Source organism: Onychostoma macrolepis, chromosome 16 (genome assembly GCF_012432095.1).
Source record: "Onychostoma macrolepis isolate SWU-2019 chromosome 16, ASM1243209v1, whole genome shotgun sequence".
Classification (NCBI taxonomy): domain Eukaryota; kingdom Metazoa; phylum Chordata; class Actinopteri; order Cypriniformes; family Cyprinidae; genus Onychostoma; species Onychostoma macrolepis.
Window position 1 is genome coordinate 1,859,242 of NC_081170.1, and position 26,567 is coordinate 1,885,808.

The 26,567-nt window shown below is 35.6% G+C and overlaps 1 protein-coding gene across 3 annotated transcripts in view; it reads left to right on the top strand.

Annotated features, from left to right (window-relative positions):
* The window catches only part of cdk14 (cyclin dependent kinase 14), a 226,228-nt gene that overhangs the window by 169,722 nt on the left and 29,939 nt on the right, over positions 1 to 26,567 (top strand). For all 3 annotated transcript variants that reach the window (XM_058747723.1, XM_058747722.1, XM_058747724.1), the window contains 4 exons: positions 7,163 to 7,226; positions 10,962 to 11,010; positions 14,377 to 14,516; positions 20,906 to 21,052. In XM_058747723.1, coding sequence (XP_058603706.1) covers positions 7,163 to 7,226; positions 10,962 to 11,010; positions 14,377 to 14,516; positions 20,906 to 21,021 — 369 coding nt within the window. In that variant the 3' untranslated portion in view covers positions 21,022 to 21,052. The remainder of the gene's footprint in view (positions 1 to 7,162; positions 7,227 to 10,961; positions 11,011 to 14,376; positions 14,517 to 20,905; positions 21,053 to 26,567) is intronic.

The window sequence follows — 26,567 nt, forward strand, 5'->3', positions numbered from 1 at the left end:
TACAAGAAAGAATGTGAGGAAAAAAGAAATGTGTGTGTATATATATATATATATATATATATATATATATATATACAGTGGTATGCAAAAGTTTGGGCACCCCTGTAAATTTTCATGATTTTCCTTTATAAATCATTGGTTGTCTGGATAAGAAATTTCAGTTAAATATATCACATAGGAGATAAACACAGTGATATTTGAGAAGTGAAATAAAGTTTATATGATTTATGGAAAGTGTGCAAGAATTATTTAAACAAAATTAGGCATGTGCATAAATTTAGGCACCCTTGTCATTTTATTGATTTCAATACCTTTAGCACTGATTATTAGAACTCAAAATTGGTTTGGTAACCTCAGTGACCCTTGACCTCCATACACGGGTGAATCCAATCATGAGAAAGTATTTAAAGGAGGCCAATTGTAAGTGTTTCTCCTCTTTGCATCTTCTCTAAAGAGTGGCAACATGGGAGCCTCAAAACCACTCTCAGATGACCTGAAAACAATGATTGTTGAACATCATGGTTTAGGGGAAGGATACAGAAAGCTGTCTCAGAGATTTAAGCTCTCAGTTTCAACTGTGAGGAACATTGTGAGGAATTGGAAGACCAGAGGCACAGTTCTAGTTAAGGCCAGTGGCAGACCAAGAAAAATCTCAGATAAGCAGAGGCGCAGGATGGTGAGAACAGTCACAGTCAACCCACAGACCAGCTCCAAAGACCTACAACATCATCTTGCTGCAGATGGTGTCACTGTGCATCGTTCAACTATTCAGCGCACTTTACACAAGGAGATGCTGTATGGACGAGTAATGCGGAAAAAGCCTTTTCTCTGCACACGCCACAAACGGTGTCGCTTGAGGTATGCTAAAGCACATTTGGACAAGCCAGCTTCATTTTGGAATAAGGTGCTGTGGACTGATGAAACTAAAATAGAGTTATTTGGGCAAAACAACGGGCGTTATGCATGGCGGAAAAACAACACAGCATTCCAAGAAAAACACTTGCTACCTACAGTAAAATTTGGTGGCGGTTCCATCATGCTGTGGGGCTGTGTGGCCAGTGCAGGGACTGGGAATCTTGTTAAAGTTGAGGGTCGCATGGATTCCACTCAATATCAGCAGATTCTGGAGAACAATGTCCAGGAATCAGTGACAAAGTTGAAGTTGTGCTGGGGCTGGATCTTTCAACAAAACAACGACCCTAAACACTGCTCAAAATCTACTAAGGCATTCATGCAGAGGAACAAGTACAACGTTCTGGAATGGCCATCTCAGTCCCCAGACCTGAATATTATTGAAAATTTGTGGTGTGATTTAAAGCGGGCTGTCCATGCTCAGAAACCATCAAACCTGACTGAACTGGAGATGTTTTGTAAAGAAGAATGGTCCAAAATACCTTCTGCCAGAATCCAGACTCTAATTGGAAGCTATAGAAAGCGTTTAGAGGCTGTTATTTCTGCAAAAGGAGGATGTACAAAATATTGAGTTAATTTTTCTTTTGTGGTGCCTAAATTTATGCACATGCCTAATTTTGTTTAAATAATTCTTGCACACTTTCCATAAATCATATAAACTTTATTTCACTTCTCAAATATCACTGTGTTTATCTCCTATATCATATATTTAACTGAAATTTCTTATCCAGACAACCAATGATTTATAAAGGAAAATCATGAAAATTTACAGGGGTGCCCAAACTTTTGCATACCACTGTATATAACTATCACATAAAATAACTTGAGATTCACTTGCGAGTGCAGTTAAACAGTTTATTAGGAACAAACAAACAAATAAACAACAGAAGAGTCAAGACATCGTGGGGGCAATATCCAAAACAGTGGCAGGAAACTGGAACCCAGGAAAACGGGAGACAGCAGAAACTGCATGAGAAAACACAAAACAGACGTGAGCAACACAATGAACGGACAAAGACAAAGCAAACATGGTGACAATACATACACTACCAGTCAAATTATTTAAACAGTAAGATTTGTAATGTTTTTTTTATAAGTGTCTTCAGCTCACCAAGCCTGCATTTATTTGATCCAAAGTACAGCAAAAACAGTACATTATATTTATTATAACATGTAGGCCTACATATTGTTACCATTCAAAATAAATAAAGCACCCACCCCCCACTAAAATTAATAAATAAGTGAGCATGTTGATAGGCTTGTCAGGAGCAACTATATTACATTAGCAATCACCAATATTGCAAGCGTGATTTTATTTGAAATAGTAATACAATACAAAAACAACATTTTATAACTGAAAAACTAAATTATTATTGTTAAGCTTATTATAAACATGTTTGAGCAGGTATTTGCAAACAGATTAGGCTATTTCACAGTAAAGATTTGTCTAAACTTTCTTAGACATTACTTTTATATCATTGTTTATAGAACATATAAGTATCCTCACGTCGTGCAACATTTAAATGCAATGAAAGGTTGCCTATCATATTTCAAAATGTTGCACTCAATTTCACACATTTTATTCTGGAGTTATAGTTTGGGAAAAGTTCACCTAGTAAATGCCTTCAACTTTGTCACAACGACACATTATCGAATGCCAATAAGAAACATTACTTATTCGGTACAAAATATCTCCTCCTCCGCGGCTCCAGCTGCGCTCGTGTTCTGTTTGTGAGGTAAACAAAGCTTTTTCCTCTCAGCGCGTTAATGAGGTAAATACAAGGCTTATTCCTCACAGCGTGTTCCTCCAAAACTGAAAAGTATCTGAGATGAACGCGTTGCTGCTTTGTTTACGGGGGTGTGGGCGTTTACATGCCGCGTGGCTCCGCGTGGAGGTTTGTAATAACAAAAGCGCGAGCAGCTTGTGGGCGTGACCTAATTAGAGATAATGAGACCAGACGGAAAAACTGGACATGTCCTTGGTTTCATACAGATTACTTTATCACAGAATATTTGTTTTCGTTAAGACTTACTTCATTTAACAGTAGACATGTCAAGCTTTCTATAGATATATTTCTCATGTCTCTGTGTGAAGTATTTGCTGAGTTACAGTTCATTTTAGTGACGTGTTTCAAAAAGCAGTTCGCGGAGACGGAGAAGACCGAGAGCGCACCCTGTTTGTTTTCTTTATTCTTCAAAAGCACAAAGTTTAGTTGTTGTTATGAGTGTATACAAATAAAAGTAGACCCCTTACAGATTCGAATGGTGTATTGCTCTTATCTGTACGATCAAAAATGGCAGAGTAATTCAAGCTCATTTCGGCCTTATCAGGAAAATCTGTGTCAAAATGCGTATACACGTTTGTCGACCCCAGAGGGTTAAAACATAAAATATTTAGAATCCCACAGATACAAATCTACTACAGATTTGAACAGTGTGAATGTTATAATAAATTTATTAATATTGCTGTTGTAATTATTATTATCATTATTATCATCTTAAAAATTCATAAAAATGTTACTGAGCAACTGACGAGTAACACTGTTTCAGCGCAGATTTTCCTCGCGCTTTGGACTTTGAACCCTGGAGCCGCGAGCTCGTGCAGCGCTGTCTGAAAACACACATGTAGAGTTTGTATATATAATTTTTGTCATGGGTTAGCACTAAACACGTGTTGATTGTATGTTTATTTAAATGCAGAGGGTTCTTGTATGAGAGAGGAAACAGCACAGAAACTTGTAACCAAGATGGCGCCGAGTATGGCAGCTGTGTTGCAAGCTCCGAGCCAAACTGGCAGCTTTTTGTTTGTTTTGTACGTAATTTGGATGTTTCTTTTTCTGGATGTTGTCTGCCTAATTGTTTACAACAGACAAACACTTCTGGAAATCGGTTCTACAGTTACTCACCGCAAACCGGACTTTAAATTCCTCAACACCGACCCGTTGTTTACAAACAACACTGCGGAGCCCTTTTTTTGGGCCGCCCAACCGTCACGTCGAAAACGGAGCCGGAGGAGAGGAAAGAGAGCCGGCGTTCTCGTCAGATTAAGACGCCGAGCAGACCGACCACCGCTACCAAGTATCCTACTAGCTAACGTCCAGTCCCTGGACAATAAACTCTGTGAACTGAGAGCACAGATTTCTTTCCAGGGATTGCTCCATTATTTGCCAGAATGAACAGAAACCTGGATGTCTCGAGAGGTACCAGACTTTGCCATCGAATCCACGGGTTTCTCCGTGCATCGCGCGGATAGAATACCGGACCTCTCAGGGAAAAGCAAAGGAGGAGGTGTATGCTTCATGATCAACAATTCTTGGTGTGATCTGAAGAACGCACATCCTATAAAATCTCTTTGTTCTCCTGACCTGGAATACCTCACGCTTCTGTGCCGGCCATTTTGGCTACCGAGGGAATTTACAGTGGTCATCATTACAGCTGTTTACATCCCCCCCTCAAGCCGACACAGATGTAGCACTCAAGGAACTGTACGGGCATTTATGCAGACAGGAGACTGTGCACCCTGACGCTGCATTTATTATAACCAGGGATTTCAACAAAGCTGATCTTAGGAGGATCGCACCAAAATTCTTCCAGCACATATCATGCAACACACGTGGAGAACGGACTCTAGACCACTGTTACTCCCCCTTCCGGAATGCCTACAAGTTCCTCCCCCGCCCACCTCTAGGCAAATCAGATCACTCTTCGGTTCTGCTCCTACCTGCTTACAGGCAGAAGTTGAAACGGGAAACACCCACCCTCAGGACGATTCAGCTTTGGTCAGACCAATCGGACTCAATGTTACAGGACTGTTTTGATTACGTTGACTGGGATATGTTCCGGGCTGCATCCGATGACGACATCGATGTTTACACAGACACTGTCACGTGCTTCATAAGGAAGTGCATAGAAGAAGTTGTACCGACCAAAACAATCAGAACCTACCCGAATCAGAAACTGGATTAACGCTGAGGTTCGCGCGGCTCTCAACGCTCGAACCTCTGCCTTTAATTCCGGTAATGCGGATGATTATAAACAAGCCAGCTATGCCCTCCGCAAAACCATCAAGACCGCAAAACGCCGATACAAAGAAAAAATTTAAGCACAGTTCACCACTTCCAACTACAGAGACATGTGGCAAGGACTCCACAACATCACGGACTACAAGAATCGCAAACACCCTGCTACAAACACCTCTACCTCACTTCCTGCCGAACTCAATGCCTTCTACGCTTGACAATCCTCATAAGGCTGCGGTTCTCTCGGTTGGTTGTGCATCTTTTTCTTCCACACTTTTTCCTTCCACTCAACTTTCCGTTAACATGCTTTGATACAGCACTCTGTGAACAGCCAGCTTCTTTGGCAATGAATGTTTGTGGCTTACCCTCCTTGTGAAGGGTGTCAATGATTGTCTTCTAGACAACTGTCAGATCAGCAGTCTTCCCCATGATTGTGTAGCCTAGTGAACCAAACTGAGAGACCATTTTGAAGACTCAGGAAACCTTTGCAGGTGTTTTGAGTTGATTAGCTGATTGGCATGTCACCATATTCTAATTTGTTGAGATAGTGAATTGGTGGGTTTTTGTGGGAATGTGAGCCAAAATCGTATTTACATCATTATCATAATAGGCTGTATATTAACTGATTGGGAGAAGACCAGAAGTTCTATGTGAAATCAGACATTGAGAACCCCCATATAGCCAAAATGGCATGATCGTAACACCTCTGCAAATATTTGACTGTGAGATTGGTAGTCGAATCAGGCTCCTCCTATCAAATCATTGAATTGTTGACTATTCGGGGTCACCCCTTGTACAGTAATATTAGTTCATTTTAATGCTGAATATGCATTTCAATTTAATTTCTGATTTTAAAAGCCCCCCAGAAAGAGGTCAGTACAGCCCCCCACCCCCTTTGCCCCCTTTAAATGTTTTATTCAATAATCCGGCCCTTAAATGAAGCTGATTGAATACCCTGATCTACTTGATGTCAGTCTCAGACAAACACTCAAAGAATACAAGTTACAGAGAAGCAGGACAACAGCCTTAAAAATGAAGTAATACTGCATTTTAATTACTACTTGAACTGCAGCTCTGAAAACTGTCCAGATTTACAGTTCCTTCATGATCACACTGATGGATCTGTTTTCACAGAGGAATGGGGGTTCAGTCTTCACACACACACACACACACAGTTTTCAGTTTTAGGTACTTAATTGGCATGACAAATATTTGTACATTCGTATTGCTAAAGAATTGTAGTGTTGCTGCATGCAATCAAAACAGTGCAAAATGAGAGCATTGCAAACCAATAGAAAGAAAGAATAAAAAACAGTAATTGAAATGCAAAAATATAAAATGGGGTGGCATTAAAGAATAGAATAAATTCACAAGTAAAAGTAAATAAAAGAAATCACAATAATACAGTATGAAAGAGCATGAATAAATAGTGCTGGAGACTATGTCTCATGTTGTGACAGATGGATTCATACTGTACTATTGAACACAGCAGTCTGCACATTCTCCTAGTAAGATGGGCAGTTTCTCACAGTTTGACAGAGACTGTTTAATTTTATGATAAAACTTTTGTGAGCAGTTCTTCTCTCTGCTGTTTTCAGCCCATCTGTGTGTTTACTGGGCTGTGTGCTAATGTTAGTGTTTGTTAGTAATTTGACTGTGATCAGACAGTGGGGTTAGTTCTCTGACTCTGCTTGTTGGCTTTCCATGTTTTACGGGAAATCTTCATAGGTGTAATGGTTTTTCTACTGTCCAAACTGTATTTTCTGTCCCCTAACCCTAAATCTACCTCACACACATTTTTTTATTTTTAAGCTTGTTTCCTCAAGGTGACCAAAAAATAAATCAAAATTTGCTGGCATTATTATCCTTGTGGGGACATTTGGTCCTCATAATGTAGGGAATACCAGGTACACACACTCACACACACATATGCTCTCGGAGGAGATCCTGGCTCGTCTCAGCGGTTCGGCTCATTGAGTCTGACGGCTGTTATTACAATGTGTTTAATTGAGTCCTTCTCTTTACAAGCTTCAGACTTCAAAAAGCTCCTGCTCTCGGCCAGCACTGCTGCTATAAACACACACACACTTGTGCGTAATAAACCAATGTGAATGCAGTGTTGTGGCCTGCTGGTCTCCAGCGGAGTAGTGTATTCCTCTGAGATCGATCAGACTCTGTCAGCTGTTTTGTCTGTGGAGGACTGAGTGTTTTCTCTCTGTGTGTTTGTGCAGGTTTTGGGGACGCCGTCAGAAGAGACGTGGCCAGGTGTTCACTCTCTCCCGCACTTCAAACCAGGTAAACGTCCTGTTCATCTGACTGTAAGTGACACACGCTGGCGTACCCTTGAGATGGCATGCCATACATCCTTCATCCGCCCAGAGGCATGACGCATGCCAGCAGATGAGTTCTGGGAGCTCATTAACACACACAGATCTCACTTGACAACACTGAAAAAGAAACCATTGCTACTTCTGCAAGTGCTTTGATTAATTGCACAGAAATATCAGTTTGACTTCACTCATGCATTTAATTGCACATCATGTGAGATGAACAGAATGATATTTAAGTAGCTTCAAGTGATATCAGTGACATGAAGCATCACTGGTTCTCTCGAGTGATTGTCATTGATGGCAAATCTGGCGTATTTTGAGATGCAAAAATTGCCTTAAACACAAGACTATTGTATGGCTTCAGAATGATGTGAGCTGAGATTACTGCACTTTTATATTAAATTAGCCATAACATATAAACATGCAACAGGTTAAAAATGAACTTTGTGCAGAATGTATCTGAACAATATCAAAACAGTGTTATTATTGTGAACTAGAGCTATTAAAAATTGCTTTTGGTAAATTAAATAAAGTCAAGTCAAGTCAAGTCACCTTTATTTATATAGCGCTTTTACAATACAGATTGTGTCAAAGCACTTAACAGTATCAAATTGGAGGATAGAGTGTTAGTAATGTATAATGATAAGATTAAACACTCAATTTTCAGTTAAAGGCATTTCATTATTGAATTCAGAGATGTCATTGTCTAGCTCAGTTTAGTTTAAATAGTATCTGTGCAATCAAATCGGCGATAATCGCTAGAAATTAAGTGTCCCTATAAAGCTGAAATAATATAGAAATATTACATGAAAAGCTGAAGTATTTAAGTTCTTAGTGCTTAAAAGTACTTAAATGACTACGCTAAAACTGAAATATGTAATTAGAAAATAGAAATAGAAAAAAAAATAAAACTTGAACTATAAAACTTGAAATATAAAAATTAAAAGCTAATTCAGAATATTAATAAACAGTGTAATAGTAAATAAACTACTAAAATAACACTGTTCATGCTGAAGGTCAAGGTATATCACATAAATATATATTATAGAAATTATATTAATAGTTATAATATTTTTATTTCTGACTAAATTAATCATGCATCAATGATGAGGTCACATGACAACAGTTTCATGCAGCTCAGTGTGTAGTTTGCAGCATCTGAACATCTCCGATGAGGACGCACTGCCCTCTGCTGAGCGGCACTCCAGTGACCACGACATCGTCAGAGAGACAGACGCCTGTTTTCAGAATAAATCCTTCCATTAATGAAGATCTAACGGCCTCAGAGCACAGATACAGAGAGCTGTTCAGATCTAAACTCTACCAGTCCTCCAGGTCTGATGTTCCTCAAGGTGACCTTAAAATAAAACCGCATTACTGCAGCCGTGAGCGTCCCAGTGAATCTCCATTAAACTCTGTATATCACCGTTTCATTTGATCAGTAACCGTGAAAGAGATTGTTTTGTGATGTGAAGAAGAGTATTTTTATCCCAGCTGTTACTGATGTTATGTGTATTTGTTTTATAAAAATTTGGATTTTGAAAGACATAATGGCTTCTTAAGGCAAGACACTAAAGGTGGATAGGGTAAAAAAAAAAATTAACTAATCAATGTCATCCATACTTTCACAGCTGATTGATTAAATTGCAAAAATTGCAGTTTTGTAATACAAGTTTTTAAATTGTTTAAATATGCAAATGAGGCATTTCTAATTAAAAAAGCATGAATTTGCATATATTCCTAAAACATAAAGTCAGGTTCAAAATTCTAGTTTGATGTTGATGCCGTATTAGAGTTAAAGGTTTTCCGGAGGATGTTCTCTAATCTACAGACTCAAATAGAGAAAGAGTTATAAAATAGACACTTAAATGTGTATTTTAAATGTTTTCTCTCCACTATGCTGAAAGCAGACAAGTTATGGAAGCAAAATATCAATCTATAATTCAGAAAATACCGTCAGCTGCCAGAAAATCAAAATTTTTACCATATTTTTAAGAATGAAATGTATGAAATCAGGCAAATAATGCATGAACAAAGCCTTCTGAATACATATGGGAATAAAACTGTAAAGTTTACTGTATATAAAGTGCTGCTGCAGTGGAGAAAGAAACTCACAACCTTTAAAGATATGTATTGTAATTGAAATCTACAGACACAAATAGATAAAGTGTAATGAAATAAATGCTTAAACGTGTATTTTGGCTGTTTGCTTTGTATTAGTCATGTTATGAAAATCCAAATAGCCCAAAGTCTCAAAATTGTCTAATGCATGAAAAGAGCAGTGGGTTTGTCTGAGGTGTCTCGCTTTAGTTCTGCAGTAATAGCAGTGGTGTAGTTCAGTGCTGTAGCAGCAGAGGGCAGCGTTCACTGTACTTCTGCGTTATGAGCAGCTGAGATGGCTGTTTAATATCATATAATACTGTATGAGAGCAGATGTAAAAATGCTGTTCCAGTGTGCTGTTAATGAGCACTCGCTGCTAATGAAGTGTTAAGAGATCGTTTGTGGGATGTTCAATGCAGGTCATGGATTTGTTGGGTTTTAAATAAGGTGCATTGATTGGAAATGTGATCTGTGTGTGTGTGTGTGTGTGTACTGACACGTTTCATATCTGAATGCCCGAGCGGACGGTGTGTATTGATCCAGTCCACAGGAGGCCAAACTAATGAATCGACATCGAGAACAAAGAGACTGAGTTCAGAATAACACACTACTGATACTGTTTCTGCAGTGTTTACTGTGTGCAGTTTGTGCATTTCATCTATTAAAACAACCAGATGCTGAGTTATCATAGTTAAGTAAAACTAAAAGCATAAAAGAAACATTTTTGTTACTTGAAATAAACTTTAACTGAAATGAATTAATATATAAAGAGTTTGTTTGTTTGTTTTATTTGACAAAATGTAAAACAATACAAAAAAAAGTCCAAAAAAGACAATTTCATACACATTTCAAAACTGAGGATAAAATACACAAAAAAGCCATCGGTTTATTTCCATTGTGGTCTTCGGTAAAAGATACTTAAGATACTTTAGTTTAAAAAGTTTGGGGTCAGAAAGATTTTAATTTAAGAAATGAATGCTTTTATTAATCAAGGAAGCACTGAATTGATCAGAAGTGTGACAGTAAAGACATTTATAACGTTACAACAGATTTCTGTTTCAAATAAACGCTGGTCTTTTGAACTCTCTATTCATCTGTGAATCCTGAAAAATAAAATGCATCAGTTTCCACAAAAATATTGTGCAGCGCAACTGTTTTCAACATTGATAATAATCAGAAATGTTTCTTGATTATAAATCAGCATATTAGAATGATTTCTGAAGATCTTGTGACACTGAAGACTGCAGTAATGATGCTGAAAATACAGCTGCGCATCACAGAAATAAATTACAGTTTAACACATATTCACATAGAAAACAGCATTTCAAATTGTTAAAATATTTCAAGTTTTTTTACTGTATTTTTGATCACATAAATGCAGCTTTGAACTGAAGAAACTTTATAGTTTTTATCTTTTTTAAAAACTTACTGACCACAAACTGTTGAACACTAGTGATGCAGCTCTCATGATCTGTACTGTTTCACATGCTGTTTATAAATCTAGTACTCGGTGTATAATGAATGTTACGTGTTTTCTGCTGTTTAAGATGTGTTCAGTCTTAAGTCTGAGTTCATCTGTCGTTTGTGTCTCACCTGCAGATCGATTCACTGTCTACAGTCCCAAGAAACTCAGACAAGCCTGGAATAAGTAAGTGAACCCAACCTTTTTTTTTTTTTTTTTTTTAATAACAGTTTTGTGTGAGTGGCAACATGTGTTTTGGATGCTGTAATGTACTATTTCTTGTGGGATTTTCACCAATTGTTATTAAAAATCAACTGAGATCTTCTCTATTTCTCCTGGACAGCAATGGCAGCATAGACTTCTTCTTAAATCATCTACTTCTCAGTCGTTTCTCCTGAAAATAAGAAATCTTGACAATGTCTAAAACTGCGCTCAGTCAAATCAAAATCAATGCAATGCATTTGTCAGAGATCTTAAAATGAACATTTCTCATCACACTCATTTTATAGTGCTATATTTTCATTGTAAGACTATTGACCCATTTGAGTAGGTTTTTTATCTTTTATTCTATTTCTTTACACAGTTTTAGGAGAAACGTCTGAGACGAGGTTGATACTCAGATTAAGTATATATGAGCTCCATGAGCTATGAAAGAGCAGTATCTGAGCATTTACGTTTTGTTGTTTACATAAATAGTCATTCTGTGTGACAAATGAATTTTTGAAAGTGTTTATATGGTCTTAATATTTGTAATATTAATAGAATTATGCAAAAGTTGTTTAATAGCTTTAATAGCTGAAGGGAAGTATGTCTCACTGTCTGTTTTTTAGGTTGTCTGATTGTGTATGTTTGTGCAGGTGTGCGTGCGTGCGTGCGTGCGTGTGTGTGTGTGTGTGTTGCAGTGTTCACTTTACCTGCTTTCAAACAATCGTCACACTCGTCTGTCACATCGGGACATTATTATAGATGCTGCGTAATAACGCTGAACGTCTCCAATCCCAAGAGAAGCACAGAGAAGAGACAAAGAAAGAGCACAACTCTTGTCTCTCACAGAGCGAACGCGTTTATACACCGACACACACACTGATCCACACAGCCATTCTTCAGCTGCGCTTCATCGCCTCAGCATCATTTGATGAATTACTGCGGCCTTTATTATTAGAAATGATCACAAATCAACTTTTGTTCATTTTCCTGGATAGTAATGAGATTAAATGGAGTGCTACTGATGACTTTTTCTTAAATCACCTACATCTCACCTGAAAAAATGACTGAAATCATCTCAAACGCATCTCCTCGAGAGGTTCTACCGACCACAAGTTTGGAGTTGGTAAAATCTTTTATGGTTTCAAAATTAGTCTCTTCTGCTCACCAAGGCTGCATTTATTTGATCAAAAATACAGTGAAAATTATGAAATATTATTACAATTTAAAATATCTGTTTTCTATGTGAATATGTGTTAAACTGTAATTGATTTCTGTGATGCACAGCTGTATTTTCAGCATCATTACTCCAGTCTTCAGTGTCACATGATCTTCAGAAATCATTCTAATATGCTGATTTGCTGCTCAAGAAACATTTCTGATTATTATCAATGTTGAAAATCAGTCGTGCCGCATAATATTTTCACAGGATTCACAGATAAATAGAAAGATAAAAAGAACAGTATTTAACTTTTCTAACATTATAAATGTCTTTACTGTCACTTTGATCGATGTAATGCATCTTTAAAGATATTATTAAAATTAATATGAGGTAAGAAAAGTGAAACTAACATGACTTTGGTGTTTTCTTATAATCAGCTGAAGTTTTGTGAGTTTCGGCCGTCTCGGATCTCGTTCGATTAACCCTCATTTGAACTTCACGAATGGGAGCTTCATCTTCGCTCAAGCCTATAGATTTAGGGTTAGTTTGGATTTTAGTGTCTAATCACACAGATGCTCGTATAGAGGCTCGTTTCACACACACACATTACGTTAAAGTGCTGAGAGCACCGCTGGTGGACAGAAACTCGGAGAAACTTCATGTTTCTTTAATGCGTTAATGCTGCAGAGGCCTAATTATCCACATGCATTCAGAGTCTTCACATGAGTTTTCTCAGAGGCACGTGTGTGTGTGTGTGTGTGTGTGTGTGTGTGTGTGTGTGTGTGTGTGATCGTTCAGGAGTTCAGTCCTCACACACACTCAGCCTTAGGCACCAAGATGAGAATGTGTGCAATCAGTTCTGTCTTTAGCTTGACTCTTGCGTATCAAACCTCAGTAGACTCAGTGATACAGTTTCCTTCAAATGTGTGTCATCAGATAATATTACATTATATTTCTAGATATAAGCATGTTAACAGTTTAACTAACTTGCTCTTTAGACAGTCATCCTGTCAAGACAGTAGTTGAGTTAAAAATTAATCTTTTGCATTTTTATTTCAGGCACTTATTAGTATGTAAACTAGATATCCATGAATGGATCTGTACAGTATATTCCACTTTTTGTCTGTGAAATAATCCATATGGACAGAAATTCTGTTTAAACACTACTGTTGAAAAGTTGGTGGTCAGTAAGATTGTTTCTTAAAGACGTCTCTTCTGCTCACCAAGGCTGCATTTATTTGATCAAAAATACAGTAAAAATTGTGAAATATTATTACAATTAAAAATAACTGTTTTCTAGTGTAATCCGTTCAAATGTAATTTATTTCTGTGATCAAAACTGAATTTTCAGCATCATTACTCCAGTCTTCAGTGTCACATGATCTTCAGAAATATGTATATACAGTGTGTATATATATATATATATGTTATTATATATGATATATTATGTAAATTTGATTTTGTTATATTTTCTGTTTTCACTTTATTTTTAGTTGAAGTTTTAGTACTTTTGTCGTATGTTTTTTTTTTTTTTTTTTCATTTTTATCTTTTAAAAAATATATGTCTATAGTTTTTATTTATTTTATTTCAGTTTTAGTTATTTTACTGCATCATGTTAAACTAACTGAAAATGAGAAATGTTGTCTTGGCAACTAGCTGAAATAAAATAAGTGTATTTAATGCAATACATGTAAAATAAAATTAATGAACTTGTTTTATTTATTTTATTTTTTTATTTATATTTTATTTTCAGTAACAATGTTTTTTATGGTTTTAGTTTTAGTTGACTATATTCGTCTAAAGATCTTCTGGATGAGTGTTACTCGTGTGTGTGTGTGTGTGTGTCAGCTTGTGCGGGTGTGTTTGCGTCGGTCTTTGTCTTTGCGGTTTAGAGGACGTTTGTGGGTGAAAACTCGCTTTGCATTTTCCACTCCAAAAAAGTCAACAAACATTTTTTCCAGCCGCACGTCAGCAGGAGTGAAGCTGACAGAGAGCCTGAGCGTGTGTGTGTGTGTGTGTGAGAGAGAGAGAGAGTGATGCTCTTGGCACTACACTCATGTGTGTTTATATCTGTGTGAGAGTGTGTGTGTGTATGAGATGCTCTTGGCACTGTACTCATGTGTGTTTATATCTCTGTGTGTGTGTGTGTGTGTGTGTGTGTGTGTGTGTGTGTGTGTGTTGGCAGGCTGGGTTATGTAGATCATGCTGAAGAACTGGCTTCCAGATTTCTCCAGTGCTTCCCAAAGAACCGTCTCTCGGCCCAGGCGGCGCTTCATCACGAGTACTTCAGCCATCTGCCCCCGAGACTCTGGGAGCTGCCTGACAGTCAGTCAATCACATCACAATCACATACTACCATAATAACATATTACCATATTAACAGACCATATATGATGCTGATTGTGCAGTGTGCATGCATGCAATACTATACATGTATCCCATGATGCAATGCAGTACACTTGACTTTCCGTTTCCAATATGATTAATGAACTGGAAGTAATATCAACCAACATCCTTTGTGATTCGTTGTTTATTTAAAAACCCCAAAAATGTGATTCCACAAAATTTGATCAAAAATTCAAAATTATTTTACGTCTGTCTACCTTCTATTTATATACATAATTTAATTTTTAAAATACATTTTAGTTATTTATTATTCATTTATTTTATGTTCTTAAATTATTTTGCTTCAAGACTTTCATCTTTATTTTTAATTTTCATTATTTTATTATAATATGCAATTATCAAACCTTGATTGATTTGATTTTATTTATTCATTCATTCATTTTGTTCTCTATTTTATAATAAGACTTTTGTCTTTATTTCTCCTCTCTACTGTTATGCCCATTTACAGTATTAAATATCAATATCATATTATTTTCACTCCATTTTAATATCAAAATTATTTATTTGTTTAGTTAGTTATTCATTCATGTTATGTACTTTATTTTACTTTAAGACGTTTGCCTTTATTTCTTCTATTCGTTATTATGCATGTTTAACCCTTAAAGACCTAGAACATTTTTAGGGCACCTGACACACCTGTACTTTTCTTTGTTTTTTCAGACCTATTCTAGCAGTCAGCATCAAGTGCCTTATATCATTATAAACAGGAGAACTTGAAGTTTCAGTCTAGCTAATTTAAACTCCCAATTTTCCCTTTGTTTTCTCTAAGAATTAATGAATTTCCAGAATTTTAAGAAAAACGCAAGCAATAATTGGGTGTTTTTTAACTGTGCACTCAAACTGAAACTCCTGAAGTTTGGATTTTTCTTCTTTAGAAAGTTGTATCTGTGTGTTTTACACTTCCAAATAAATTTGTTTCTACATATAACATTCCCCAAGAAAGTTATAGCCATTTATTACAATATTGTTATAGGCGCTTTTCAGTGAAAAACAGGTATATTTACGTTACTAACAATATAGATGTGTCCAAAAACATTTAGGGAGTAAAGAAAATGAAAACCGTGTTTTATAATAACAAAATATACAGAGTGCAACAGAAAAAAATGATCTTTATGAACTGTATAAGTATTATTTACATAATATAACAGCCAAATGCATCGATCCGAAATGCATTGGTTTCTTCTGACCAATCAATGCTGTCAAAATGTGATGACGTAATCACAGCCTTTGAATATCAAAACGAAAACAAATCTCTGCTTTCCGACACTTTTTAAAGCATTCAGATAGGATTAGCGCTTCAAAAGTTATTAAACATTTAAGAACAATAGTTATTTTTAGCTTCGGGCGGCTGTCTCGGTCTTTGAGGGTTAAAGCATGAAATAATCAATTTCGTATTATTTTCACTCCATAAAATGTATTTATTTATTTAACTTTTATTTGTCCTTTTCATTATTATGACTGTTTAAAGCCCATTAAATACCCATTGTGTGTGAAATGTGGTATTAATATAAACTTGCACACTTTCACATATGGGCCTTTTTAAAATAGCATACAATGTACAGTGTGTGCTGCACAGTAAGCAGTTCCATTATTATATCTGTTTAAAGTACTTTAAATAAGCACTGAGTACAAGATGTGCTTTTTAAATGAATTTTTACATGTTACTGATTCAGTTTAAATCAGTAGTCGGTGTACAGTGTGTACTGTGCAGATTGTTAGTATCCCATTATGAACACAGTCTCTGTGTCCTTCAGCGACTGCTGCCCTCCTTCATCAGTGTTTTACTCTCTCTGTCTCAGTGTTACAGACATGTGTCTGGAGCTGAATACCAAACGCCGCTCAATTTGAGCTCATTGTGGTGATGCTGATGCTCAGATGCTAATTCACACAGATTCATGTGTGTTTGCTGCGTCACGCTCTTCAGAAAGAGCTTCACTTTTCTCTGGAGACCAGCAGACTGACACGCTTTCCTGATTTAACAAACCCAAATACTCTGGAATTGGTTACTGTCAGCAGTGATGAACTCTGGATTCTGATTGGTCGATGCACAGTTTTCAAATTGTTTCAAAGTTTCAAATGAGCAGCATTTCAAAGAGTCAAAAGAAACAGTATGCAGTCAACATTTGACAACATGTTGGCTATATAGTTGTCATGTGCCATGCTAATTGCATGTTTTAATTCGTAATTGTTTGGCAGTCCAATCAAATAATGGTTCAAAAATCAATGTTTTGAGAAACAGAAACCTCTGTTTTCAGATAATTTAGTGGCATGTGCATGTGCTTTTCTGACATGTAAGATGCATCGAATTCTAAATCTCACAATTCTGACTTTTTTCTAAGAAATCTAAATTTATGTCTTGCAATTTTGAGTTTTTCTTACACTTTTTATTTTTATTTGTATTGCGCAATTATTAAATTTGTCTCATAATTCTGAGTTTATATCTTGCAATTATGATTCTTTCTTAATTCTGAGTTGACATCTAAATTTAAATTTTACAATTATGTCTCTTTTTTTTCTTTTTTTAAATCTCGCAATTTTGACATTTTGGTAATTTTGAACTTTTATCCTGCCATTTTGACATTTTCTCTTGCAATTAAATATGTTTTTTCTCTGTATTTTGGGTTTACATCTTGCAATTCTGTTTTTTTTTTCCTGACATGGAATTTTAAAAAAAAAAAAGAGGGGAAAAAAAGGTAATTGTGACTCTTTATCTCACAATTCTGCCTTTTTTTGCACATATTGTGAGTTTATGCATTGCAACTTTTTTTTCTCTGAATTCTGACTTTGTCTCATAATTCTTTTCTGGCACAGAAGCAACTTTTAATCTCACTATTCAGGCTTTTTTGCGCAATTGCATGTTTATATCTCATGTTTTTAGGATTTTCTTCTCAGAATTAAAAGTTTATATCTCACAATTCTGACTTATTTCGCACAACTTTATGTATTGCAACTTTTTTCTCGGAATTCTGACTTTGTCTCGTAGTTCTTTTCCGGCACAGAAGCAACTTTTTTTTGCGCAATTGCATGTTTATATCTCCCTTTTTTTTTTTTTTCTCTCAGAATTAAGAGTTTATATCTCACAATTCTGAGTGTTTGCAATGCACAGATATGTTTGCAATTGCAATGACCTTTTTTATTGTTTCATTCCATTGTAGAAACAATCTTTCATACATTTGTGTTGAAAACCCATAGAAACATGGAGCTGCTGATGATGATTCAGGTCATTCAGGCTGGTTGTGGTCTTTAGAGCAGCTCAAGGCCTTCTGTCATGTCTAATATGACATGTATCTATAATCCAGACGACAGACCCCCATAGAGGACGCTGGCGGCCGCTGATCTGCTGTAAGGCCTCCATTAGCAGGCAACACAGCTGTAGCGCAGACACGTTTCGTTCTACACATCAGAAAACAGGCATCTGCGTTAGACAAGCGTTGGGCGAGTCGTTTGAATGCGAGAATGAGGTTTTTAATTTGCCAGATTAGGAGCGGCAGCTGAATTAATCCTGTTATCAGCTCACAGCAGGCCGTGAGGGAGGGAGGAGGGGGCGGGGCTCTGGGGAGGAGGCGGAGCTCTGACACACACACAGCGCAGAGCCACTTTTGAAGCAGAAGAATGAAGGAAAATTAATTCTGTTGTTTCATATTCGCTTGCAGTTCTATCACAAAAGAGAGCGGCTGCTGCTGGGGGAGGACGCACCGTAATTAACATTTCAGCTCAGGCTTTGATTGATACGGCAAATGCAGCAGGATTTATGGCATTTATTAAATGAAATTTAATGCAAGTGTTGATGCATTTATTTATTATGGTTTTATGTCTTTATTAGTGCTGTTTGTTAAGTCAAGTGTCATTTTTACTGTTGGTCATATTTCTTGGTAAGAAACCACTTAGCAAACATATAGAAAAGATAATTCCTCTGTAATTAATTAATATTAGTTCATATATTTTCCTTCTACATACTCAACATTTATATTTATTTTATGTATTATTTTCTATATTATTTATGTGTATGTTCAGTATATTCATTTTCTATTATATAATATAGAAATATATATTTTCTGTATTATTTGTTTATATTCAGTATATTTATTTTCTATTATATATATATATATATATATATATATATATATATATATATATATATATATATATATATATATATATATATAATGTGTATTAATTAATATATTTTTCTTCAACATTATCCACATCTCATTATCTATTATTTTTATATATATTTATATACATTTATATTTATATATTGTGTACACACACACACACACACACACATATATATATATATATATATATATATATATATATATATATATATATATATATATATATATATATATATATATATATTCTTTATTTTATATTTTTCTTCAAAGTACTCTACATCCCTTTATATATTTATAAAAATTATTAAACCCCATATGAATTTATAATATGAATAATAACATGAACTTGAAATTTGCTTCTATAGACAACATATACAGGTGCTGGTCATATAATTAGAATATCATCAAAAGTTGATTTATTTCACTAATTCCATTCAAAAGTGAAACTTGTATATTATATTCATTCATTACACACAGACTGATATATTTCAAATGTTTATTTCTTTTAATTTTGATGATTAGAGCTTACAGCTCATGAAAGTCAAAAATCAGTATCTCAAAATATTAGAATATTACTTAAGACCAATACAAAGAAAGGATTTTTAGAAATCTTGGCCAACTGAAAAGTATGAAAATGAAAAGTATGTGCATGTAGTTGGGGCTCCTTTTGCCTGAATTACTGCAACAATGCGGCGTGGCATGGAGTCGATCAGTCTGTGGCACTGCTCAGGTGTTATGAGAGCCCAGGTTGCTCTGATAGTGGCCTTCAGCTCTTCTGCATTGTTGGGTCTGGTGTCTCTCATCTTCCTCTGGAGATTCTCTATGGGGTTCAGGTCAGGCGAGTTTGCCGGCCAATCAAGCACAGTAACACTATGGTCATTGAACCAGCTTTTGGTACCTTTGGCAGTGTGGGCAGGTGCCAAGTCCTGCTGGAAAATGAAATCAGCATCTCCATAAAGCTTGTCAACAGAAGGAAGCATGAAGTGCTCTAAAATTTCCTGGTAGATGGCTGCGTTGACTGCGGACTTCAGAAAACACAGTGGACCAACACCAGCAGATGACATGGCAGCCCAAATCATCACTGACTGTGGAAACTTCACACTGGACTTCAAGCAACATGGATTCTGTGCCTCCACTCTTCCTTCAGACTCTGGGACCTTGATTTCCAAATGAAATGCAAAATTTACTTTCATCTGAAAAGAGGACTTTGGACCACTGAGCAACAGTCCAGTTCTTTTCTCCACAGCCCAGTTAAGATGCTTCTGACGTTGTCTCTGGTTCAGAAGTGGCTTGGTAGCCCTTTCCTGAAGACGTCTGAGCGTGGTGACTCTTGATGCACTGACTCCAGCTTCAGTTCTCTCCTTGTGAAGCTCTCCCAAGTGTTTGAATCGGCTTTGCTTGACTGTATTCTCAAGCTTGCAGTCATCCCTGTTGCTTGTGCACCTTTTCCTACCCAAATTATTCCTTCCAGTCAACTTGGCATTTAATATGCTTTGATACAGCACTCTGTAAACAGCCACACCTTTCAGTAATGACCTTCTGTGACTTACCCTCTTTGTGGAGGGTGTCAATGTTCGTCTTCTGGATCATTGCCAAGTCAGCAGTCTTCCCCATTATTGTGGTTTCAAAGAACGAGAGATACCCAGAATTTATACTGTAGGGATGGTCATTTATTCAAACTCAAATGTAAATATTCTAATATTTTGAGATACTGATTTTTGACTTTCATGAGCTGTAAGCTCTAATCATCAAAATTAAAAGAAATAAACATTTGAAATATATCAGTCTGTGTGTAATGAATGCATATAATATACAAGTTTCACTTTTTGAATGGAATTAGTGAAATAAATCAACTTTTTGATGATATTCTAATTATATGACCAGCACCTGTATCAAGTACTAATCTATGTATTATTTGACATCCCAACAGAAAAAAAGGGGGGAAAAGCATTAATTGTTCATTATTAGAGTTTTGTTTTGAAAATATTATAAAAGTGCACCATATATTTGTGGAATTTTGAATTGCGTAGTTATAGATTTATTAATTTTCAACTTTATTTTTCTTGTCATCATCATAATTTAACTTTTTCTCCTTGTCTTGCACATGATGATGTGATGCATTGCATTGTGTTTTCCCCACAGAAGGGTTTTCATGCAGACTGACGGACTGAATGTGTGCTTGTTTTTCAGTGTCTTCAATCTTCACCGTTCCCACCGTTAAGTTACAGCCTGAGTCTGGCGACAGCATCCAGGTGTGCAGTAAGACCAACAGTCACGGCAAAGCGACGTCAAACAGCAAACACTGACCCCGACGAGCCGCCGCCGGGAGCCAAACAGGTACGACACGTCTGACAGTCTCGCTGTAGCACGAGTGTGTGGTTTACTGCGTACTGCACACTACTTACTGCATACTCTTGATTTAAAACAGTATGCAGTCAACATTTCAACAGATGTTTGCTACATAGTCTTCACCTGACCTTTTCTAATAGCATGTTTAATTCTTTATTTGCTTTTCAATCAATTTAATCACATTTTTAAAATTACCTTTTTGTAGTCCAATCAAAAAAATGAATTAATGAGATTTTTTTCTCTTTGAATATTTAAGTGAATTTTGAGTCTCTACAGAGAAAGTCTCTACATGGCTGCATTAAGAATACAGTAAATACAATTAAAATGAGGAAATATTATTATAATCTGAAACAGCTGTTTTCTATGTGAATACCTGTTAAACTGTAATATATTTCTGTGCTGTATTTTCAGCATCATTACTCCAGTCTTCAGTGTCACATGATCCTTCAGAAATCATTCTAATATGCTGATTTGAAAGAAAAGACTATATTTATGCTTTTATTTGATCAAAATAAATTCCATAACTGTTTTCAACGTTGATAAATAATCAAATGTTTCTTGAGCAGCAAATCAGCATGATTTCTGAAGGATCGTGTGACACTGAAGAATGGAGTAATGATGCTTATTTTAAATTATAATAATATTTCAACATTTTTACTGTATTTTTAATCAAATAAATGCAGTCTTGGTGAGCAGAAGAGACTCACTAAAAAAATGTAAGTGTGAAAAGTGTTGACTTTCATTGTATATGTATGCATTTCCATTGCTATTACTAAATATTGCATTAGCCCGTATCACATATACATGGACTTAATATTGACAACTGCACTCTTAAGATGTCAGTATTGGTCATTGATAAAGCAAAGCACTAGTCTGCTGTTCCAGACACCCAGCATGACTGGATTGGCTCCTGCAGGTCAGCGGAGGCCGTTTTCATTGTCCAGAAAGAGGTTGTATTTGCATGTAATATGTGGTGTGGACGAGCACATCTCCTGCGGCTGGATGAAGCTCATAATGGAGGGAGAGAGGCACTTCTGTGGGGATTAGTAGCCCAATTACAGGCAGGTGCGGCGGGAGATTTACGTCTGGACCACAGGCAGCCGCTGACCTCTGAACCCCAAACACACAGAATAATGACACCAGCAACTCATCAGAGTCATTTCAGGGGTTTACACGCAGCAGCTGGACCGAACCAGAGGCCTGCGCTTCACATGCTGAGCGCCGCAGTGGTTGCAGATGATGGGCAAAAGTTTGGAATAATTAGGATTTTTTAATGTTTCTGAAAGAAGTCTCTTCTGCTCAGCAAGGCTGCATTTATTTGATTACAAATACAGTACAAATTGGGAAATATTATTACAATTTAAAACAGCTGTTTTCTATGTGAATATCTGTTCATCTGTAATTTATTTCTGTGATCAAAGCTGTATTTTCAGCATCATTACTGCAGTCTTCAGTGTCACATGATCCTTCAGAAATCATTCTGATTGGTTGATTTTGCTGCTCAGTTATCATTAATTAGTACTGGTGATCAAATATTAATAATGGTTCTTATAATCAGTGATGAAAACTAATTTTCAAGCAAATAATTGCAAAGATATTTGTTAGGAGTAAAATTATATTTTGAGCCTATTTCAGGACCATTTGAAAATTTTAGGCTTCATTTTCTTTATTCAAAATATAATGTCTTTAATTTAGGGGAAAAGTCACTTTTAAAGATGAATCTCGTTATATTCCATACAAAATATCAAAGCAAGTGGGGTTTAATTTTTTATTATTTACTTATTTTTCAATTGTAAAATTTCAAATTAAAAAATTTAAATGAAAAGATGCTGCTTTGATGAATAGAAAATTCAAAAGAACAGAATTTATTTGAAATAGAAATCTTTTGTAACATAAATGTCTTTATGCTGAATAAGTATTATTATTATTTTTTTTTTTTTTTTTGTTTTTGAAGAGTAGCTTATCATGGTTTCCACAAAAATATTCATCAGCACAACTAGTTTTCAACATTGATGATAATCAGAAATGTTTCTTGAGCACCAAATCAGCATATTAGAATGATTTCTGAAGATCATTTGACACTGAAGACTGGAGTAATGATGCTGAAAATTCTGCAGAAATCACAGAAATAAATTACAGTTTAACAGATATTTACATAGAAAACTTCTATTTTAAATTATAATAATTTTTCACAATTTTTACTGTATTTTTAATCAAATAAATGCAGCCTTGGTGAGCAGAAGAGACTTATTTAAAAAAAATACAATTATTTAAAACTTCTGACTGGTAGTGTAATGGTGTAAAGCATTTCACTGGGTACATATTAATGATATATTTTCTCAGATTGTAATTCATCTTTTATTTGTTCAATTAGTTTCCTGTCATTAGACTGGTTTAAGAATCATAGTTTCCACTTAAAACAAGTCGTCTCAGCAGTGTTCGGCTCTTTAACACGTTCATGAAGTGCAGGAATGAAAGTGAAGTGTTTTTCCCGTCAGCATGCAGATGTTGTGTGTGTGTGTGTGTGTGTGATAGGGGTGTCGTGCTGCTCAGAAGGGAAGTCGCCCGCTGCGAGAGCGTGTCCTTCCCTCCACCGCATTCATATTGAAATCACAGGCTTTGTGCTCGGCCGTCTCAACCTGACAGGCTCCTGGAGCTCCGAGACGCTCCTCTAATCCACACACGTCTGATTGAGCAGCGATGCACAACTCTCACACATTAGATGGAAGATGCTCTAAAAAGTATTTTGACACTAAAGTCTGAATTTCATTGTATTACATGCAAAATATCAAAGAAAGTGGGAATTATTTTGAGTTCATTTTTACATTTTTGAGAAAGAAAAAGAAAAAAATTTATGTATTTAGTAAATGAAGACAAATATTTTGATCCTATTTTAGGACCATATAAAATGTTTACACTTCTAAATGACTAAACATCGTTATATTACTTGTAAAATATTAAAGCAAATTTAAAGCAAAAACATTTAATGAAAAATGTATTTTTAGCCATTTAAAAAAATTTGTCCTCATTTTCTTTATGCAAAATATATAATGGGTTTAATTTTGGGATAAAGGTCACCCTTAAAAATTAAACTTATTATATTAAATACAAAATATCGAAGCAAGCAGTATTTTTTATTATTATTTATTTTTTTAGTTTTCAAATTTCAAGCAAAACATTTAAAGAAAAGATGTTTGTTTGAAGTAAAAGGATAGATATAGTTTAAAGTGCCTATTTTAGGACCATTTCAATATTTTATGCAAAATATATCTTCTTTGGGAAAAGTATTTTATTTATTTATTTCAGTTTTCAAATTTCAAACAAAATATGCAATGAAACAATGTTTGTTTAGAGTAAAAAAAAACATACTTTAAAATGAAATGAACAAAAAATAATAATTTAGAACCTATTTTTAGGACCATTTCCCATTTTTAGGCTTAATTTTTCTTTTGTAAAATATAAGTTCTTATTTTTTTCTTTTGATTTCGGGGGGTGGTATGATCTAGATGTGTTTCTGACAGGCTTCATCCGTTAGTTTCCCAGCACTTTTTCAGGCCGCTGTATGTTTGAGAGGAGAAGCGTCCAGCAAGAGCTGCGGTTGTGTATTATTCATCAGAAGTGCTGTTTCTCAGGAAATCCCCAGCAGGCCTTTGTGCTGCTTTGAGAGCCGCTATTGAGCAGAGATGAAGCTTCAGACTGAACGATACGCCTCTCTCACACAAACCACACAATACCGTCAGAGAGCAGGGTCAGCGGATCAAATTGGGGTCAGAAAAGATAGAAAAAGACTGGATGATCTATAGCTCTCTCTTTCTTTGTAGACTGAAAAGCCGTAGTTAATGTTAAAAATGTGTAATTTAGTGAAGGCTGTGCTGTCTGGAGAGGTAGATGTATTCATAAAGTTGAAGTTTCTGAGAGTTCTGGCAGTCGTGCTGCTGATGCAAGAAGCCACCGATCAGCTGCAATGGCTTTGCATGTCATTAGCATAAATTAAGAGCCCAAAGGTGATTGATATGGATTGTGTTGTGGAGAGTCTGTTTTGGACAGACTGTCTTTGTTACTGGATGATTTTACATTATTCATGTGGTGTCATCAGTGTTATGACTGTATATGTGCTGTGTGTGTGAAGTCTTTACGCTGCGGTAGATGTGTTTGTGTGGATGTGAGTGGACACGGCTGATTTACAGTCTTTACATGGAAGAATGCATTCGATTTATTACACAAAATGGGTTTCTTTACAGATATAATAATAAAATGTTATAAGTATAAATATAAAATGTATATTATATTGTATATTTTAGATATTTGAATTTAATATAATAGGAATTTAAAATTATATTATACATTAAAATAAAATAGAGAATATAATATATTAACATTGAGCAGAGTTTTTTTTATTTATGATGTTATTAATTTCAATGGATTATTAATTTAAATATTATATATTAAAATAAAATGTAAAATAATTTTAATATCAGAAAATAGAACATAATATTAGCTATATATATATATATATATATATATATATATATATATATATATACACACACACACATAATTTTAAATATATATTTCACAAGTAGAATATCATCTTTGAGGTTTCATTTAGTTTTATTATTTCCATACTTAAATTTTCTATTTATGTGTATAAATATTATATCTATTTATTTGAAGATATAGTATATATTTCTATATTAATATATATATTTTTTTTATATAATTTTATAGTGTTAATGTATACATATTTTTAAATATAATATTAGCATTGAATGGTTTTTAAATGTATTATATTTATAATTTTTAATTTTAAATTATATAATGTAAAAATTTTGGGTCCAGGTTGTGTGTGTGTGTGTGCGTTTGCGTGCGTGCGTGCGTGTGTGTGTATGTGTGTCTCTGGCGGTTCGCAGTATCTCTGTGGGTCCAGGTTGTGTGTGTGTGTGTGTGTCTCTGGCGGTTCGCAGCGTCTCTTTGGGTCCAGGTTGGCAGTGGTTTGACTGGGTCAGTTGGCTCGAGTCGCAGGCCTGCAGCTCCACTGACTCTTTGAAGATAAACACCACAGACAGACGACCGGTGTGTACAGCAGCCAGCTGTTTATCACACACACACACACACACACTCGACTGGCACAGTCAACACCTCAAAGTGTGTGTGGCACAGGAGCAGCACAACACACACACACACACACACACACACATCAGAAGGTCAAAGACTGATGGGACGGCAGCAGATTGATTCTGATTGGCTTTCAGAGAGTCCGTTTACATCAGTCCATCTGAAAACACTCTTTCTTCATGTGGAAGATGATAGTGAGTCCTGTAGAGGAGCAGCTCGTCACTGGATCTAACAGTGTTTGAGGGATTCATCTGTCAAATATCTGAGAGTGAAGGAGTGAGTCTGGAAGTTTGTATACACTCATTTAACTCTGGTAGCTTATAAACTCAGCTCTGTTTCATATTTGCATTAACATTTAATTGGTTAGCAGTAGTGTAGGGCGGAGCTA